General features: G+C 43.7%; 1 protein-coding gene across 1 annotated transcript in view; it reads right to left on the bottom strand.

Moving 5' to 3' along the window:
- The window catches only part of LOC144769635 (uncharacterized), an 846,940-nt gene that overhangs the window by 691,265 nt on the left and 134,091 nt on the right, over positions 1-21,584 (bottom strand). The window contains exon 3 of the mRNA XM_078653809.1: positions 13,432-13,788. Within this exon, the coding sequence (XP_078509935.1) occupies positions 13,432-13,788 (357 nt within the window). The remainder of the gene's footprint in view (positions 1-13,431; positions 13,789-21,584) is intronic.

The following is a 21,584-nucleotide window of genomic DNA, read 5'->3' as shown; positions in this document are numbered from 1 at the left end:
CCTTAGTGCAGTTCTACTGCCACCAGCAGGCAGATTATGTTGGTGAAATCCACTCGGGTACAATTTGGGAGTGGTGCAGATCATCCCATTCAGATAGTATGACAGGCTAATAACCTGGAAAACACTGGTCAAGAGTCTAGAAGTCTCTGATAGATGGACTCTCAACTCCAAGGTCACCCAAATGTGTCCATACTGGCAGTCAGCTTGTCCTGCAATACTGGTTCTCTCCTTCCCCATTTTGTTAGGCAGGTCACTTGCAGGAAAGAGAGACAGATCATCCTCCAGGTGATGTTGCCTCACCTTTTGGAATCTTGATTATAGTAACTCAGGTACTCACTCTGGTCAAGCAGTAGTCCTCTGTATATTCTGTGGAGCAGCCCCTCCTTGGCTTGTAAATGGAACAACAAGTAGGTCACCAGCTTCTACAACTATACAAGTACAGCAGACGGGTGAAGCACATTATCGGTATGCACCTTCTGAGTCAGTTTGAATCAGTTCTGCTATTATCTATAATTCTAAGGCTGACTTCCAGACTAAGCTGTTGTCTAGAGTGATATTATTCCTAGCAGGGTTGTCTACAAGCTGGAGCACCAATACCAGAGGGAGCTCAAGTCTGCACCTGTCAGTTATCAGCAAGAGAGTCAAAGGGCTGGCCACTTCTAAAGGACCCTTCACACTCTCAACAATAGAGGCTGCAGTCTTACCCTAAAACAAAATGACTGCACTCAGCTAAATTGAAGCCACAGACCTACTTCACACTATCTGACTCAAGCACATGTGATACATGTATTACATAAGCTACATACAGACATATATGTTCCCTTGTGCTGGGATATTTGCGAAAGGATCTGGGTCTCGCTTGTAGAAGCAGAACTTTACAAGAGTAGCCCAGGAGGCCACCACTCCAGTGACATGGACATGGATAAAAAGGTCTGGTCAAGACTATATAATTATATGATTACTGAAACATGATATGCTGCCACCACCACTCTACATGCTAGTAATCGTGACAGGGCCTTGAGTCCACTGTCACTAGAGAGAGAGTGCTGGTTGTGCCGCTTTAGATCCATGATGATGTATGACATTCCAACGCATGCTTTTACATCGCATGCCTTTACAACACGGTTTTTACAACGCATGCCTTTACAACGCATAGTGCTTTTGGGCGCTGGATAGTGAATTGTTTAATTTACTATTCCAACTCCAGTCCCCGTGGATAGTAGGGAAGGTGTTGTATAGTACATTAAACCTATTCCCTATCCTAGAGCGCCCCCCAGCGCAATGTGTTGTAATGGTTTGCGTTGTAAAAGTTGCGTCGTAAAGGCACTGCGTGGTAAAAGTTGCGTTGTAAAGGTTGTTCACCGGTCTAGGGCAACACTATTATCAATGGACAGGCTTAGGTGTTTTTGCACATGCTAGAATATTGTGAGGCTGGGGCCAAAAATAGAAAAACTACCAAGCCAGATACTCACAGTTGGGCACTCAATGCAGGAATTGTGACTGTAGTCTATGCAGGGGTATTGGTCATCACATTTCTTCTTAGGCTATGAGACATATTATTTAGTTACATTTATTGTAAGGGCCTGTAGCTCAAATATTAAAATTAGTGTATGTCTTTCTTAGGAATGGGTGAGTATTAAACAATTTGAATCAATTCTTCTTTAAACACAATATATGTTTAGTAATATGACTGCTAAATTACTTGCAATGATTGTTAGCATCTCCTTTATAAATGTAGGATAAATAGATTCATTACCACATCTGTGGCAGGCATGAGTCAGTTAACCTCCAACCACTTACCACATAGGAAATATTTTCAGAACAAGCGCAGTGCAGGTTAAAATGCTTTGTCAATACTGAAGTACTGAGGTGAAATATGCCAGAAAGCCACTTTTTTCTATGAATGGATTGGTTTTTTAAATGTGTTGGAGTCCTTAGAGAGTTTTCTTTCCTCCGGTGAATTGTGAACAGATATTACCATTGCATGTTGTGCCTCCCATGTCACACTCAGCAGCTGGTAATGTATCACTCATATTAATGACAAGTAATCTGTCAACTTGGGACATCCTCTTATTCCCCATTGCACTCATTGTGAGCTTGGCTTTAAATGGTCTACTTTCAGGATTGTCCACCAGGTTCTTCAAATATGGCTAGATGGAATGCTTCAATTGCAAATGACTGAAAATATGGTATCTAAGTAGGTTAAATCCCTGATGTATATCCCTCAAATTTGACAATTGAGTCAGAGTGGTCACATCTTCCAGTCATGATATACCAAATATATCAACCCAATACATTTGTGAAGAGCAGTCATCTGTGCAACTCAAGTACTTTTCTATAAAGAAATCAAAAAAACTCTTAGTTGTGAAAACAGATCGATTGTCTGCTGTTATATGTGCATGGCTCCTCCCAGCATATAAATAATGAGGTTCACAACTCCAGCCTATGTTCAAGGTCCAATAGGGATGTAAAGAGTCACTCAATAATAACCAGTAACTGTGAGGCATGGTAGTGCCTCAGGATTTCCAGCATGCCCAGGCATCATCATTATAAACTTTTGTACTTCTCCCTATGCGTACCATATCAATATTTCCACCACCTGTAGTGATGGTGATAGTGATTAGTAGGTCATATCAGCAGCAACTTGATTTCTGATTGAAAGGTTGATTTCTGATTGTAAGGTGACACATAACATTCATATTTTCATGAATCAAAATTCAAACTCTTCACATTAGTTTGTGAGTTCGGCTGCGAGGCAATCTGTACCAGGACCAGGTGACCTCAGAAGGAGGAGGAGCGATCTAGGAGTGTGTGAGCAGTGAGCAGCGGCTGTGAGCAGTGGCGGCGGTGAGCGGTGAGCAGTGGCGGCGGTGAGCGGTGAGCGATACCAATACTGGCTCCAGCTTCGGCTCTGTGCTTCCATATCACCACCGTGTCTGGGGGTTTCAGCGTACTACAGCGTACCACAGCGTACTACTGAGCTACTTCGCAAGTCCTGCAAAACCCGGGGATACTGCCAAGCATTGCCTAACACCGCCAAGCAGCGCCCCCTGGACTCCGCGGCAACAAGAGGCAACAAGAGATACCCCCGCCCCACCCCCACCGCCCAGACTTGCGGGTGTATGGGTCCACAGGCCTCCGGGTCCCACGGGAGCAAGGGCGAGAGGGCGAGAGGCGCGAGGCCCGTCCGCTAGCCTAGTCTAGCGGTATCTAGCAGTATCGAATTTTAACTACGACTGCGCCGTAAACCAGCCCCTTGTGCCTCGGCGCCCGGTGGGGGGGGGCCTCGCTAGCCGCCGAGAGATTACCCGGAGTCTCCCTGGTATCCCGGAGCTGCACTAGAGGCCCAGTGCTTCGAGCCAACCTACAACGTCACAAACTGAGGTAAGACCAGGGCCCTGGGATCGCGAGCGCGGCTGTCGTTAGAGGCAGCTGCCAAGTAAGAGCCGGGGGGCGGTGAGCCAGGCAGGGCCGACTAGGTCTGACTCTGCGCGAAGCCCGCCCCTGTGCGCTCCGCTCGCTTTCTACTTCACTTTTTATTCCGCTCCTGTGGCTTACCAGCGTTCCCCTCCACTAGAAGGGTCCAGGTCCCCCACAAAAGCTCCTTTTCAAGGAGTCCGAGCAGCAGAGTACCAGAAATCATCAGAAACCACCAGAAATCCCCAGAACTGCGGGCAGCAATAATATTTCAACCTCTTAATACTTTTTAACACCTCCAACATCTAGAAGCGACACCAGTTCTCCTTTTACTCTGCTACGATGCGCACTAGGAGCAGTCTCCAACTACAAAATCCCCATCGTCCCCATAAGTCCGCCAACCGCTAGAAGGCTAAGCTGTTATATCCACAAGAGGCAGGTAGGGGCCCTCAATCTCCCCCCCGCCAATTGCACCTTGAGCGAACAGAAGAGGCGGACGAGAGCCCCCCAAAGCCCTCATTGGGACTGCCTAAGGGTGATAAAATGCTAATCAAACATACGCAACCTGCTTGTCTCCAATACTTATCAAAAATCAAAAACAACAGCACTGCCGACATCAGAGAGCACTTTCTTCGGATCAACAAACTAAATCAATCCGCCCCTCATCCTTAACGTGACACGAATGTAAAATCCCCTCAACAACCAACAATTTCATTAGCTCCCCCCAATCCGATTTCGCTCTATCCTGAAATAATCATTCAATGTAAGACCTCAACCATTTCTATCGCCCCATATCTGGAAAAACCACCATCAAGACTTTCTCCCCCTGAGTTGACATCATCCCTGCTCCCCTCGGAGTTCCAATTATCACAGCCAAGCATCACCAAATCGCCTGATAACTCACGCTCTTTGGCAGTACAAGCTTCTTTAGCATTGTCGCGCACCAATAGCCTAGCCAGCGTCCCTGAGTCCGAGAAAGAACGTCTAACTCTCGAGTTGGAAAATGGAAATTGTAAATACAAAGACGAAAGCACGGCACGCGGCAATGACGACTCTCTAATCTGGGTCTCATCGACCCGCCCTTCAACCAAAGCATTAAGGTCTTTGCCATTAAAATCTGGACTAGCGCGTGAAGACGCGACCAATCTATTGAAGGGCCCTCTGAACGTTTCTCTTCAAACACACAGCTTCGACCTCCCGTCACAAACATCCACTCCGTTTCTCAGCGGGGTACCAGACTTCGCCTTTACCAGAAACAATGATCCGCTCGAGGCGGCGATCAAAGCAAGCCCATTAAAATTGTCACCAGTAACCAACAGCAGCCACAATACTGGCATTAAAGACTGTAGTTTTACCTTAAGTCAAAAAAAAAACTATCTAAAGGAACAAATTAACACATCTACCAATTCATCTTTGGCTCATAATCACCCCACTGGAAAAAATCTCTTCGCAATGGATCCAGGGCAAGAGGCCTCTCAATCCAACCCAGGAATGCTCAAAATTGAAGCACTTCTGGCAGTCACCAATAGAGCCCTGAGCTCCATGAACAGTGTTGCTCATATGCACGCCGATAAACTCGATAAACTCGACACCCAGATATCCATTTTACAATTAGTTGCCAACTCTATAATGGGAATTGATTCAAAATTAGATCAACTAAATTCGCTAATATGATGAGCTCAAAAAATGCGTCCCAAAACCATGTCCTTGACGTAAATTCGAGCTTGGAACCCACTGCAAATGCAACCGAACATCTAAACCATGCCCAAAGTATCTGCATTTGTGAGCCTCTACTGAAAAAACTTGAAACACTACCCGAAATAATGTCCACACTAATTGAAGACTTGAGGCTAAAGACCCAATTCAGATCACAGAGTCTTGGCACTCCCCCATCCAACATCGAATTTTTTAAACCTACAGACCACCAGAACCAGTTCCTAATAACTTAAACTGCTTTAATAACATTAACACCAGTCGGAACAGTTTCCGATCAAAGCCGCAGCAAACAACCATTTTGAACAGCCTTCCCCAGTTCCTCATCAAGCCATCATATTCCTATAACTAAGACCAATCAAGATCCAAAGGCAGGAATCTCCCTGTCCAGAAAGAATAAGAAGAAACTGAAGAAATTAAATAAAACAAAAAAAAGGGCAATGCGCTAACACAATGGCTTAGAGCAAACACGGGCGAGTCATCCACTGACCCGACTAACCAGGCTGAAAAATCAGCAGCCCCTCAAAATGATAAAACTGAACACGCGAAAATGCCATTAACTTATGTGCAGTCATTAGCAGAGTCTCCTGGCAATCGCCTAAAGCAATACGACAATTCAATCAAATCTTCTGATAAAAGCTCCCTTCTCACAGCTGTTGAAATACATAATCCTGCTACTCAGGAGCCCGGTCTAAAAGCAAGAACAGCCTTTAAAGAAACGTCATCGCTACGATCAGAAGAGGAAGAGAATCACTATAAAGCCACTATAGATGTTGCTAGCACTGGCAATAAGATGCCCGCCCCCCAAGAACCTCTAAAGGGAAGTGACCCATCAAGAAAGCCCTGTCCACTAATTATAAAACCAAGCATACAAGACAACTCGGAGCTCCCGGGCAATGACCCCGTCACACCTAGAACCAACCAGGCTCCATTGCCCCGGGCAACAACAGTACAGAAAAATACTGCTATACCCGGAGTACGAATCCCAGGGACAATGGGACATTTTAAATAGAGGTAATATCTTAAAGTTATGTCTGCACCTGCCAGGCTTAGAAAGCGTGAATTCAACGGACATTGAGACAGTGGCCTTTATAGACCCCGCTTTGGGACAAAAAAATTAGCCTACATTGGTAACCTTCTTCAACCCAGAATGGGGGGCAACGTTGATGAAGAACATAAAACAACAGAATAAATGGGGCATTCAGGCTAGCCCCTATACCTTCTCCGACTATCCGTCCTTTTTGAAAAAAAACCCTGACGGCATAACGACCGCCAAAATCAGACCAGACTTAAAACAAGAAAAGCATTTAACACAGCCATCCTCGATGCTGCGGGGCCTCCGACAGGAGCCAAAAACCGCCTCATGGATTGCGAATCCACTTCAAGTAATTGCCTCTACAGCAGGAGGACCACGCAAATGCACATTAAAATCGCACAAATCCCAAGACTGGTCTCGGCTCTCCCAGGCGTTAGGGTAGTGTGTCGACACCCACGTATGACAATAAACCTATCCACGAGACGGTTCATCATTTAAACATATGCTCTTGGAACATTCCGGGTTTAACAAAGGAGAAAACAGAACGATTAACTTCAGGCCTCCAGAAGACTTATGATATCTTCGCTATCCAAGAGACCTGGGCCTTGGAAAACACCATCTGGGAAGACTTCACTGTATTAAAATCTACTGCTATTCCATCTAAAGTAGGCGGTCACGCATCCGGGGGTGTGCTGATTGCCGTGAAGAACTCACTGATTGCGAAGCTAGAAACTCTCCACAGCGGAGTCGGCGACTATATCTTCATCAGTATTGAGATCGAAAGCCAGGTAAAGGGGAATTCAAAGCAAAAATTGATCCTTGAATGCGTCTATTTACACCCAACAAAAACGAGACGAGAGTCTACTCTGAGTAATATACTACCACTAATGAATAATCTCGAAGTTTTATACCCAAACGATCTGTGGCTGATTATGGGCGATTTTAATGCAAACTTAATGGAAACCGATCTCACTCAATCATCTCAAATAACATCACTTAATGTAATGTGGGCAATCCCGGAGACAAAATCCCAATATCACCGTAAGGACGTGAACGGAATAAAATTGGCAACTAAGTTGAATCATCTCGGCCTGCGCATCCTCAATGGAAGGATCGCTACAGATCAACCGGCCGCATATTCTCATGTATCCTCCTCCCGAATGGCCACCCTAGACTATATATGGATATCGCTTACTGCCTTCCATCTGGTACGCCAATTCTTGGTAACACCGTCCCCCGAAAGCGATCATGCCATTTTAACATGCAGTATTGCCCTTGGGCCATTACTTCGCCCGAACACAAATCCGATAGGGACGGCATCCAACCTACAGAATGTAAGGAAATTTCGATGGTCAGAAAGTAACCAGGAGGCAATTGAAAAGGAAGTGGACAAGCTTATGATCAGATGGCCCCTGGCTGGCATCAGTCATGTGACAGCTCTCACTTGGGAAACTATACTAACCAATTTTAGAGACCACTTCACCTTAAAACCTATTAACAACCTTTTGAAGGACATTCCAACTCCGACAACTCTGTCAGTCCAAAAACAACACATAATTACTGCAAGAGTAAATTAAACAAGCTACAACGAATAAACATCAATAACGAAAGGGAATATAAACCTTCGAAGGAGGCCATCATGGCTGCGCGAAAAGCCTATAGGAAGGCCCGTTTTACCCTAAAGAAATTGAAAGAAGAGCAGCACTGGGCAACAGCTTTCGAGATTATAAAATCTAAAGATCAAAGGAAATTTTGGAACTGGGTTAACAAGGCCAGCAAAGCCACTAAACCTCCTACCGCAACCAACATTAGCCCTGCGGACTGGGAGACCTATGTTAAAATACTCTATACAGCACCTTATGGCCAGATCACCAATAGTACGGCCATTCTTGATCAACTAGTTAACCAGAACGGTACCATACCCACCACCAATATATCAACAGACGACATAACAGGAATAATAAAGAATATGCGCTCGGGCGGCGCCCCTGGTCCCAATGGAATTCCGACTCAAGTATTTAAAACTTCTGCTGGAAAATGGGCCCAGATACTGACACCTCTATTTGAAGCCGCAATACTGGGTGGCCCCAACCCGGCGTCTTGGCAAGGATCACTTCTCGTCCCCTTCCATAAGAAAGGCTCGCGCTCTAATCCCGATAACTATCATATGATAGCTCTCCTTGATGTGGATGGGAAGGCATACGCTAGTATTCTCTTAACTGCACTTACTAACTGGGCAGAAACTAACAATCTAGTTCCCTTCACCCAAACCGGTTTTCAGAAAGGGTGCCACATCGAAGACAATCTTATTTGCAATGCTCACCTGATGGAAACCACCCTAGCTGCAAAAGGCAAATCGCTACACCTTGGATTCATCGACTTCCGTAAAGCTTTCGATAGCGTAAGCCGGCCAAAACTATGGGAAAAACTCGCAAGATGGGGCATTCCGCAGTCGCTACTGAAAGCACTAATTGCCTTACACACTGACACCTGGGTTAAAGTGAGAGTCACATCAAGATGGTCCACCTCTAACAAAATCTATACCACCAGAGGCTTAAAACAAGGGTGCACTCTTGCACCAATGCTTTTTAACCTGTATCTCTCAGACCTCCCCAAATGGTTGTCACGTACCCGTGCTTTCCCCCCGGGAATAGAATCAAGAAAGATTCAAACTCTGCAATATGCGGATGACACCATTCTGCTAGATCAAACCCAGGTGGGTCTTCAAAGACTGTTTGACTCCCTCGCTCAGTACTGCAATATGAACATGCTCGAAATAAATGTCACCAAAACTAAAGCAATGATAATATCCTCTGGAAAAAGCTAGAAGTACACGTGGTATATTGAAGGGAAGCGACTGGAAACTGTCATTGCTTACAAGAACCTGGGCGTGTGAATCGATCATAAAGGGAGAACCACTGCGCACATAACCGAAATGCAGGCTGTCGCTCGTAGCCTAGAAGGGGCCTTTATAAGAACAAAAAGCACTCTGCACTCCCAGGACTTAATACCATTAATAAAACTAATCACTGCAAAATTACTCCCCACAATCTCCTTTGGCGCAATAATCTTTAAGGACAAAATGAATATTTGGCTGGACAGAGCGCAATCGTCTTGTTATCGCAGGGTCTTCCGACTGCCTAATTCAACTGCCCATGCCCAAATCAGAAAATAATTCTTGCTATCCTCCCAGCGATGGATTGTGAGTGCACGTTACATCAGCTATTGTTTAAAAACTAAACAAGCCAGCCCTCATACCCTAAAGAGTTGCTTATGGTTAGTCTTCAACAACCCAAAAACATTGTGGAATAAATATTTGATGTCATGTCTCGATTCCCTCAAAGCAAAGGACATGTGGCTTGCCGTGCTGCCCATCAAGGCGAAAACAAATCTCCTATCCAAGCAAGCAAAAATTCTATCAAATAACCTTGACGAGCAACGGGTCAACGACCTCTCTCATGGTTCTTGGGCCTCCAAATTATACACCCCGAAAACCCTTCCGTCCTACTTTGCATCTTCTGTGAAAGTCCACATAAAACTCCAATTAATGAGATTTCGCTTTGGTTTAATCCCGCTGATGGCATACAAGTTTGGGCAAGGATACAAGAAAGAAGCATCCTCCCAATGCCGCTTTTGCGAATAGGACGAGAAAAATCTCATCCATATCCTGTGCATTTGCCGAAAACTTCGAGCCCAAAGAAATTTCTGGCTGCGCCCAATCTGGCTCCTTCTTAATATCAGGACTTGCCAGGAAGCACTACACACATGCATGAGGGGAGAATCACCGCAGATGGCGGCACGTTTTGTTAAGTTTATTACGGAAATCAATTCTCCGAATTTGCCATTTGTCAAAGCTTGAGTTCTCTTCTCCCCAGTGACAATACTGAGTCCCTTTCAATTTAATTTGCAATCTCTTTGTGTTTAATTGACCTCTAAACTTTTTCCTCTTTTTCCTGTTTTAATCATTTAATCTTTAACAGTTATTCGTGAGTGTGTACATTGCAAAGATTTTAATTAATTGTGCAAATAAAATGTACTTACTTCACATTAGTTGCACCATTGTATTTTGAAACTTTGCTGCATAGAAGATAATGACCTGGGAGTGGAACATGATGTCCTGCTAACAGCAATAGCTTCTTGTTGCTAGATAGGTGACCTGTAATACCCATCTAATCATTTTTCTTCTTTCCTTCCTAAATTTAAGATGGTCTTGTAAGTTTTTTGTCTTAATTGGACACCAATTTTGTAGCTCTCTGTGTGCTGTAAACAAGTTTACACCAGTGCTCTTTGTTTCAAGGGCAGGGATGGATATGTGAAGAGATAGCCTAGTGAAAAGTGTTACCTTTTGTTAGTTTCTTTGGAATTTAGCTTGAATACATGGAGGGCCTTTACCGTGCGTACCCTGCTCACAATGTAGAGTGCCTTAAAGGCAATGAAGGGCTAGGAGAGTTGGTGTGGTGCAATGGTGCAGAATCTCCATTGCTTCCGTGTTCTTGATACTTTACTGGTCCTTTGTATTTTATGAAACAGACAGAGCTTCACATGCATATCTTCCAGACCCTTATATAGTTTAAACGTGACAGGACAAGGAAGATGTTGGAATATCCTAGCTGAGAAATGACTGAGTGCTCTCATAGTGTATAAGGTCATTCTCGTGGCATGGTTTACTTGAGGGAAACAACCACACAAAGGTTTCTTACTTCCTATAATGTCAAATGTTTGTGAATTATAATTACTAGTGTCAGGATTTGAGGATCTGTTTAAGAACAAATACATTTAAGGTGGTTGGTCAGTATGGAATTGAAATATCAGTCCAGTTTTGCTGTTGTATAATAATTTTTCTATCATCAACATAAATGTAGCAGGATAGGTTGAATGAACAGATCAGTTCTGGTCGTTTTTTCAAGTAAAGGTTGGAGAGATAATCAAGCCTTGCAGTTGAAAGAGGTTCATCTGCATGAAAGAAGTGAGACAGTGCTTTGTCTGCTTTTGGAGTTAGGTGGAGAATCATGAATGCTAAGATTTTCTATTCTTAATAGGAAAGTTTAGCAGCGTACCCTACCCCATGCAACTGACAGAATAAGTGGCAGCAATGCTGCTACTCCTTTTCTGTCCATGATCATTTCAGCCTGAGATCAAGATGCAGTTAGGGCCTCTCGCAGGCATAATCCATTTTCATTATCAGAGAGTAGATTGTTCACTTCTATGAAGTTGAGCATCTGAAATTAGTGTGCTGTTTCAACTAGTGTTCCAAGAAATCGACCATTAGAAATCAGAAGGTAGTTTGCAGCATCTGATGGTACAAGGTCCATTATTTTGTTGGGTGTTATGAAAAGATATTGAGATCAGAGGGCATGTTTCCTAGTGTAATTGATTCTTACTGTGAAGTCTACCATCGTGTTGAGCAAGACATCTTTGAAGATTCGAGATGTACCGAGGGCTACTGAAAAGCCAGATGGCATGTTTTCCCTGACTGAATCTTTGTATTCAGGAGCTGAAAGCTCTCTCAAGTAAATTAGTAGATTTTGCCTATGTTCATACTTTGCTTTGTTTGCTCTGATTTCTGTTCAACCATTCTGTCTCTGCTAAGTAAATCAAAATTAGATATCTTGAAGCTGTGTTCAGAGTGCTCTGCAGTTATATTAATTGATTGCCCCACTGATCAACTTCTCCTCTTTGGGAATCTGTCTAAAGACAGATAGCGGATGAAAAAATCTGGGACTTCAAATGTTCACATGTCCCGAGTTCAACAGTTTATGCAACTTTGGTAAGGAGTACGCTTGGATATGCAGATGCATTCAGCAGTGCTACATGTGACTCTCGCACTTTCACTTGCTCAATGCCATCAAGTAGGAAATTGCTCAACATACTTCCACGGATCTGGCAAACCGTATTCATTGCCTATATTGAGCAGGTGCCAGATCAGTGAGTGGCATACCCCAAATATTGTGGTCATGGTAGAGGAACTAGTCGAGTCAGCAACATGGATGCCAAGGAAAGGAACATATTGCAACTTTGGTCAGGACAATCTGCAGTTATAATATTTGACTGCCACATAAGTCATCCTATCCTTTTTAGGCATCTCTGTGAAGTCAGAGAGATGATACCAAAATCTAGGTGTGTGACTTCATGTTTTCACATGCCCACAGTGTAAGAATGTGACTTACTTTGTGAAGGTGTATTTTTGGTAGTGCAGGTGAGTATATTTCAGCAATATCCAGTGTCACCCTCCACTCAGTTGCTTAGAGCCAAAAGTTCCAAGCACACTGTCAGGTATGTGGAAAATACTATTGTAACTTATAGCCTGTACTATACAGGAGCTAGTTGTCCTATAGTATTTGCACCTTATGGTATTTATGTTATATTTTTCTACATATAATATGGTTCTTTATCCACATTTGCTTATATTAATTCTCCACTACAATGAAAGGCTAGAACACTGGCACTATGTTGATCTGACAGTCACAGTGATCTATATAGAAGCAGCACACCAAACACAATGGAGTGTTTTCAAAAGTTGAAAAGCTATGGGATGCACCTAAGCTATAATATATAGTGAATTGACTTAGTCAGGTTAGCAAATCCGGTAAACATCACTTACAACAAAACTTTTACAACTCACTACCATTACAACGCGGTCATTACAACGCAAACCATTACAACGCATTGCGCTGGGGGGTGCTCTAGGATAGGGAATGTATTTAATATACTATCCAACACCTTCCCTACTATCCACGGGGACTGGAGTTGGAATAGTAAATTAAATAAATCACTATCCAGCGCCTAAAAGCACTATGCGTTGTAATGGTAGGTGATGTAAAAACCGCGTTGTAAAGCCAGGCCTTGTAATAGCCTGCGTTGTAACGTCATACATCCAGCAAATCCAAATCATCAGCATTATGTGAAAGTACTGCATGCAAAAACCCAGGCTACATGGAAGTGATGTTTCCACATCACGGGACCAGAATCTTAGTTTGACCACACAAGTCGTAGTTGACCTATATGCCATGTGATAGAAACAGCTGGGTGAGAGATCAGTGTTCCATCCTTTGGAATTTTTTTTTTATGTTTACCTATTTGCATTGAGAACGACTTGACTTTTCTATTCAGTGAAGAATATAGCTCATTCTCTTTGTAATTGCTAGTGCAATTTCAACAACAATTGATATAATTTCTGTTTCACATGTTTCATGTACAACGTTCTATAGTAGTATGATGCAATCAGTAAAATGAAACAAAACATACAACAAATCTTTGTACTGTACCATATACCAATATTTGAGTGCCACTCCCCTCCTTTACTTTTCCATTTTTTGATAAACGGCAATAGTAGGTGTCGCTGTCTGAGATCAGCAAGTCATGTAGAAAGACTGTTGCTATGTTCGACTTCTTATCACAGGTGACACTGATTCTCCCGTATTGGCTCACAGATGGATCTGCCACAGACTTGGGGTAGATAACACACACATTGGGATTCCGAATAAAGTTGTAGATATAGCCAGAACAGGTGGTGGAGTTCATACTCTGATTCCAGCAGGTGAAGCTCACATTAGTGCCTGACAATGCTGCTGTCGTCTTTGGCTGCTGCCTAACCTCCATCAATCCAGTGTCAATACCTAAGGCTGGAGAAAGGATAATGTTAGCAGGCACTCAGTGCAGAGGACACCTGATGTACATGAAAATCAGACCATTTTCGAAAAGATCATTGCTTTTGAAAAGCTTTGTTTATCTTGGGGAGATAGTCTAATAAATAAGTCATGCTGTATCAGCCCTAATGGCCTTGGCTGAACACTTCATTCTTTGTTAGCCCGGTGCTAACTTTGCCTCATTGATGTTTATTGTATTAGAAAAGCAGTTCACGGTTAAAACAACAATACCATCAAGCTCTGTTCACCAGAGTAATGCATATATACTTTTTCAAATCATCACTTTTCCAGGGCCCCCAACTCTGCAGGGCGGGCTCAAAGCAGGAATGGAGAATCCTGTTACATTCAATACGAGCAAAAGAAAGAGCCCACAGCTCAGTATATATATATATATATATATTCACTGAAAAAACCATAGGTTATAGACCATATATAGTTAGGAATTAGCATTTACAAAACCTTGAAAATTCACTGAAAAAACCATAGGTTATAGACCATATATAGTTAGGAATTAGCATTTAAAAAACCTTATTTTACTCACACAAAACCATTGAAATTCCATATATAGTTAGTTGCACTAACTATATATCGCGCACCCGCAATCCACTGCTGATCATGTCACATATTACATCATTCATGACATGGTCAGTGACATCACTGATGACATCACTGATGACATCTCAAATGACATCACTGATGACATCACTGATGACATCTCAAATGACATCACTGATGACATCACTGATGACAACATCCAGTGACTATGTTTCTGTAAAGTTAAAATATGTCTTACATATTGAAGAATGAGTGGATGTATAAGTGTCTGGATGAAGGATTTAGTAGGTGCATGCCTGACTGTATGAGTGAGTGATTAAATGTGTCTCACTGAGTGCATGGGTTAGTGACTAAACTGTCTTAATTTGTGCATCATTATGTCTGTTGTTCTGTAAACTGCTGCATGTGTTGATCAGTAGCTATATGAGTAAATATATGGGTTATTGATTGGTTGCCCAAGTATTTGTATGGGAGACTGAGTGTGTGTGTGGGTGGCTGGGAGGTGTATGACTCTGTGCATAGATGTGTGAGCAGTTGATTCACTAGATGTATGGGTTCAAAAGTGCATGTGGAAAGAGCTGTATGGGCGGTTGACTGTGTGCATGAGTGTATTGGTGAGTGAATGGATATCTCAGTGCTGCATGTCAAAGTAAGTACATATGTAAAACACAGTACATGTGAGAGTTGACATATATAAATAACTGTGCATAAGAGCCAGTGAATGTGTGAGTGGCTGTATGGATCACTGTGAACTTGTATCAGGGATTGTATAATAGAGTAAATATGTGTTAGTACATGTTTGAATAAGTAAGGTGTGTATAACTGTATAGTTGAGGAAATGGAGGTGTGATTGATTCTTTGCATGACTGACTAGGTGTGTGAGTAACTCCATGGATGAGTGACAGTCTGTGAGTGTCTGTTTACACTGAGTGTATCTAAGGTTATATTAGAGTCTGAAGAGGTTCATCGTATTATCACATGAATGATGTCATCAGTTATGTGATCAGTAATGTCAAATGAGATGTCATCAGTGATGTCATCAGTGATGTCATTTGAGATGTCATCAGTGATGTCATCAGTGATGTCATTTGAGATGTCATCAGTGATGTCATCAGTGATGTCATTTGAGATGTCATCAGTGATGTCATCAGTGATGTCACTGACCATGTCATGAATGATGTAATATGTGACATGATCAGCAGTGGATTGCGGGTGCGCGATATATAGTTAGTGCAACTAACTATATATGGAATTTCAATGGTTTTGTGTGAGTAAAATAAGGTTTTTTAAATGCTAATTCCTAACTATATATGGTCTATAACCTATGGTTTTTTCAGTGAATTTTCAAGGTTTTGTAAATGCTAATTCCTAACTATATATGGTCTATAACCTATGGTTTTTTCAGTGAATTTCAATGGTTTTTTAATAGCAAATATCATAAGTTGTCGAATGTCAAGTACGTGGTAAGTGAAAACATTTTCGTGTTTATGCACACTGATCTGCTTTGAATGGTGCCCCCCCCCCTCATTTCTATTAGGAGTACTCTCTCTTTGCAGATAGTGAAAGGTAGTTAACGCAGGCCTTTGCCCCCGTTGTAATCCGTCGTGCCTGCTTCTCTCTCCATTTGATTGATTGTTATCCAAGTATTTACTGTTTTAGAATTAGTTCTCTTTGGTTCATTCTCTATTTACAAACAAACACAGAGTCGCAATACTCTGTTTAGTCTCTGCAGATAACGAAAAATCGTGTAAAAAAAAAGAAAAGGAATCGAGTAAAATCAGTAGGCCACTAATGGGATCTCTTTTTGACCTCGCTAAAATAGAAACATTAGGAACAACCCCTCATGACAAATACAAAACTAGTGAGATGAACTGAACTCCACACAATGATGGCTGCAAAACAGCTCGGCTCCGCCACCCACCCCGCCCAAAATAACGATAAAGAGCGGCTGCCATGATTGGTTGCGGAATGGCCACAACGGAGCTACGAAATGGTGCTGCTCTCATGCTAACCCCAGCTTCAGTCTGAAACATCCAGAAACACTGTAGACTACCAATTCGATCAGTTCCGGTAGCGCCCCAATTTAACCCGGTAGAGAAGAACTAGCCCTCCCCTCTTTGACTGATGGTTCTTGTTGCCTGTCCCTTCTGTTGTCATTTAACAGAACTATTTAGCCTGCTGAAAGGGGTTGTGTTCCGACCGCTGGTTGGTGGAGACATTTTGACTATATTCGGGACCTGCGTTGTCGCGTAATGCGTCATATGACGCGCCGCGTTAGCGCATCCGGAAGTCATCCGGGGCGCGCAGCGCGTAACGTAAGCATAACAAGTCATGTGACTTGTTAATAAAACTTTTCATTGGTTCATTTTACTTTTCTTATTGTAATGATGAAAGGCTTGGTCATATCACCTAAAAATTACGCTTTTCATTACTTCCGAACATTATTTTTTCTTAAATATATGTTATAATGTTCCAGGCTAATGTACTTTCCCGGAAATTTTACAACTGTCCTGCAAGTAAAATATATTCTTTTTTCGAGAAAAAGAGCGTTTCTTCGTCCCATGACGGAGCCGTTGAGCAAAAGAGGGTCGACCTGCTGTCTTAGTCGCCGATACGCCTGAATATGAGATTCTTATCGATCACTTTATGTTGCAGGAATAGAAAACACAACAGCCCTTGACCATTTATCTTTACTGCGTTCCTTCGTATTATACCTTTTACCCTTCATGTAATTGGTCTGCTTTATTTCACTTGCCTTTTAATGATTCTAAAACAGTGACTATTATTAAAAACTTTACCAATGTATATACTACTACCATGTTTTCTTTTAAAAACCTTTATTGTGAAAATGTCATTATACAAATACGAGCCTATAACCACGTGGGCCTGCCACGGAGCAAACTGTAATCGTATATGATGAATAGACATTTACACTGTAGAGGAACGTAACGGGCGGGCCATTAGGTTGCAAGAACTAAGGTGTCTAACAGTTACGGAATCGGTGGACGTACATTTTATAATTAAAATACGACAGGGCCAGTTACAATAAAATTATCTAGATATACATTTGCGGGCAAGTACCATGGGTGACGTTAATTCGAACTTTCAACAGTACAGTAATCAATAACACATCAGAACTTAATATCAATAGGAATGTCGAAATATTCAATCAATTCTCGTCCCCGCCCGCCATGTGCTTCAAAACTGCATACGTATCTCGTGATTTCAAGGTTCTGCAACCAGTACACAACAAGGAGTTACGAGTCCCATTTATTCCGGCGCCATTTTGGGCGAGGACGGGCAGGTCCAGGATATACTCAAAATGTCTCTACCAACCATCGACTATGATGATGTTCATATGCTGTATTTATTAGAGTAACACTCATCTGTCCACATGAAATTAATTTACCACAATCTAAACATGTCATTTTAATCTTTCCAAAGTTCTTCTAAATATTTGGGACCGTTTTCCTTGCCTCTGAAGCTCTCAGTGCCACTTCTTTGATGAATGTACTAGCAGGTCAGGGGTTCTCCTCCAAATCTCTCTTTTATGCAGCACTATAATTAATTGGTGCCACCTCTCCATATGACGATGCATGGTATAGTTACCACAACTATATTTTTTTTCGGTTCCTCTGGAGAGTTCATCGTGGCAGATGAAGCGTGTAACGTACCGGGCATTTACCTTTTTTTGCATGTACAGGAAAGGAAAAAAAAATCGAGCGTCCGAGTTCTAAGGTGTCCCAGGGCCATTTTAGTGGACCAGGCCCAAATCAAAAGAACAGCCATCTCACAGGCTAATGGGGCGACCCACGCCGAGTTTCAGCATTGTAGGATGACCACACCAGTACAGCAACTTGCTAGACATCACCTCGGTGCCATCCGAATCTTGGCATCTCAACGCCTACTGGTATCTTCCATACAGAAAATATTGTTACGCTGCCTTTGGCCCCATTCGCACATCGGTCCGCAACTTAGACATCACCTTGGTGCCATCCGGATCTTGGCATCTCAGCGCCTTGTGGTGTATTCTCTTCAGAAAATATTGTTGCGCTGCCTTTGGCCCCATTCGCACATCGGTCCGCAACTTAGACATCACCTCTGTGCCATCCGGATCTTGGCATCTCAGCGCCTTGTGGTGTCTTCTACTCCGAAAATATTGTAGAAAATATTGTTGCGCTGCCTTTGGCCCCATTCGCACATCAGTCCGCTACTGACACCATCTCACAGGCCAACAGGGCGCCCCATGCCGACTTTTACCATTGTAGGATGGCCACACCAGTGCCACAACTTGCTAGACACCACCTCGGTGCCATCCGGATCTTGGCATCTCAGCGCCTTGTGGTGTCTTCAAATCAGAAAATATTGTTGCGCTGCCTTTGGCCCCATTCGCACATCGGTCCGCTACTGACGCCATCTCACAGGCCAACGGGGCGCCCCACGCCAACTTTCAACATTGTAGGATGGCCACAGAAGTGCGGCAACTTACTAGACACCACCTCGGTGCCATCCGGATCTTGGCGCGTTGTGCTGCCTTCGGCCTATTCGCACATCGGTCCGCTACTGACGCAAACTCACAGGCCAACGGGACGCCCCACGCCGACTTTCAGCATTGTTGGATGGCCACACCAGTGCGGCAACTTACTAGACACCACCTCGGTGCCATCCGGATCTTGGCGCGTTGTGCTGCCTTCGGCCTATTCGCACATCGGTCCGCTACTGACGCAAACTCACAGGCCAACGGGGCGCCCCACGCCGACTTTCAGCATTGTAGGATGGCCACACCAGTGCACCTTACTAGACACCACCTCGGTGCCATCCGGATCTTGGCGCGTAGTGAAGCTGCAGCAGCTGCAAATAAGCTTCAGACAGTGTTACAACCGCTGCTCAGAACTCTCAACTATGACACCACCTCGGTGCCATCCGGATCTTGGCGCGTTGTATTGCCTTCGGCCTATTCGCACATCGGTCCGCTACTGACGCCGCCTCACGTGCCAACGTATTTTCTCCGCATTTTATACCCTATGCCGCATAACAGGTCATGTGACTTGTTTATAAAACTTTTCATTGGTTCATTTTACTTTTGGTTTCCTAATGATGGAAGGCTTGATCATATGACCTAAAAACAACACTTTTTATTGGATGAAAACTTTTTTTTTTTCCCAAACGATGAAAGCCCCACCTTGTTTCTGGATGTTTCAGACTGAAGCTGGCGTCAGCATGAGAGCACCACCATCTCGTAGCTCAGTCGTGGTCATTCCGCGAGCAATCATGGCAGCCGCTCCCCACCAGAAGCCTGCAGGAGTCGGGGCCCCCAAAACTTTTGATGAATTCTCAAGGCGGAGGGGACGCTTTCGAGAATGGGGTCCAAGACCTAGCAGACAAGCGTCCGATTTCCAAGGTGTCCCAGGGCCATTTCAGTGGACCAGGCCCAAAAAGGAAACAGCCTGCCGCCATTTTGAGAGTCCTGTGACAGCCGCCTATCGCTGCACCGCAAGAGTGGGCGCAACTCAGCTGAATTGCGGCTTTTGACACAGTGGACCAAAAACGGACGGAATGGCAACTGAAACGGTAAAGGGGCGCCCCACTACAACAGATGACACTCCACCTGGAGAGGCCCGTTCACGCCGCCTCCCCCCACGCCGTTATTCGGAGCAGCATTGTAGGATACCAAAACCAGTGCGGCAACTTACTGGACATCACCTTGGTGCCATCGTTCTGCTGCCTTGGAACTATTCGCACAACAGTTTGCTACTGATGACCCACCCCCCGCGACGCCCCACGCCGTTATTTGCTGGGTGGCAACTTACTAGACATCACTTTCGTGTCATCTAGATTTCAGCGCGTTCTGCTGCCTTGGAACTATTCGCACAACAGTTTGCTACTGATGACCCACCCCCCGCGACGCCCCACGCCGGAAATCTGGACGTTGTGCTGCGTTGGGACTATTCGCACAGCCGACCGCTACTTCGTTGTTTTTCCCTAAAAATGTTTATATGTTATTACTATTTTTGTTTTCTTGTATATATTTATAAATTATTAAAGTTTTATAATCTTACTACTTTGTCGGAGTGCTATATATTTTTAATGTGACACATAATTGTAAAAACTTTGATATACAAAGAGTCATCCCTGGAATCTTCCGCTTCAGGCTCGGTCCCCTCCCCAATCACAATACAGGATGGTTTTCAGATAATAGCAACGCTTCTGCTGTGACGGATCTCATCGAGTGTGGGCCTTGATCTACTATAACTCCTTTGAAGAGGGGTGATTCTTTACAGCTGTGGCCATAAACTACATCTGCAGGGCTAGCTGATACCCTAGGACCAGCCTGGACAATCGGACACAGAGGAAAAGGAGTGACAGAGGGTGTGGTAGTGAATAGGGCGAAAGGGAGGTGTCGGGCGGGCACAGGGTGTGATTCTCAGGGAAGAGCAGCGCAGATGGGGGGAGGTTTATTACCCATGCATAAGACAGAGAGCGGGGGTGACCACTGCCTGGGGGAGATGCTTGCGAGGGTGGGGAGCCATGCTAAGGATCGACAGCGTGCACAGAGTGGGTCTGGTCAAGGCATCTAAAATGGCTGCCGTGCACGACAAAAGTGTGGCATTTGAAAAAAGACAAGATGGCGCAGACAATGTTTTTCAACACTTCGTGATTTCCTTCGAATCGAACGTTAACAGACGTTGGGGCATATTACCAAAGTTAAGCGATATTTATCCCTAACGATGCTTAGCAACGATTTTTTTACCGTCAGAAATTATCGCAGATAAACCTTGCTATTATCAAGGTTTATCGCAAATACGATAAAAAACGACCGCAATGCATTAATATCGCTGAAAACTCAGCGATATTCATGCATTACCGAGCTAATGCTCTTAGCCATATTATCCACCTCCCATTGGATAACATGGCTAAGAACTGCTCAGGGCAGATGGTAGCTTTTGGAGATATTCGCGCTTATCTCGAATATTTCCAAAAGTTGATAATAGGAGATAGCGATGTTAGCGACTGTTTCCAGTCGCTAACATCTTGGCATGCCCACTTTGCATGTCATTAGTGATAAATATCACTCACATGCAAAGTGGGGCCCAAGATGGTCGCTATCTTCTACTAGCCGTCGCTAACTGGTGTTAGCAACAGCTAGGTAATACACATATAATTTTATCTCCGCGAAGCGGAGCGCTGTTACAGGTATATATCTTGTTTTTGAACGT

Source organism: Lissotriton helveticus, chromosome 7 (assembly GCF_964261635.1).
Source record: "Lissotriton helveticus chromosome 7, aLisHel1.1, whole genome shotgun sequence".
Classification (NCBI taxonomy): Eukaryota; Metazoa; Chordata; class Amphibia; order Caudata; family Salamandridae; genus Lissotriton; species Lissotriton helveticus.
This window is presented reverse-complemented; position numbering and strand designations above follow the sequence as displayed.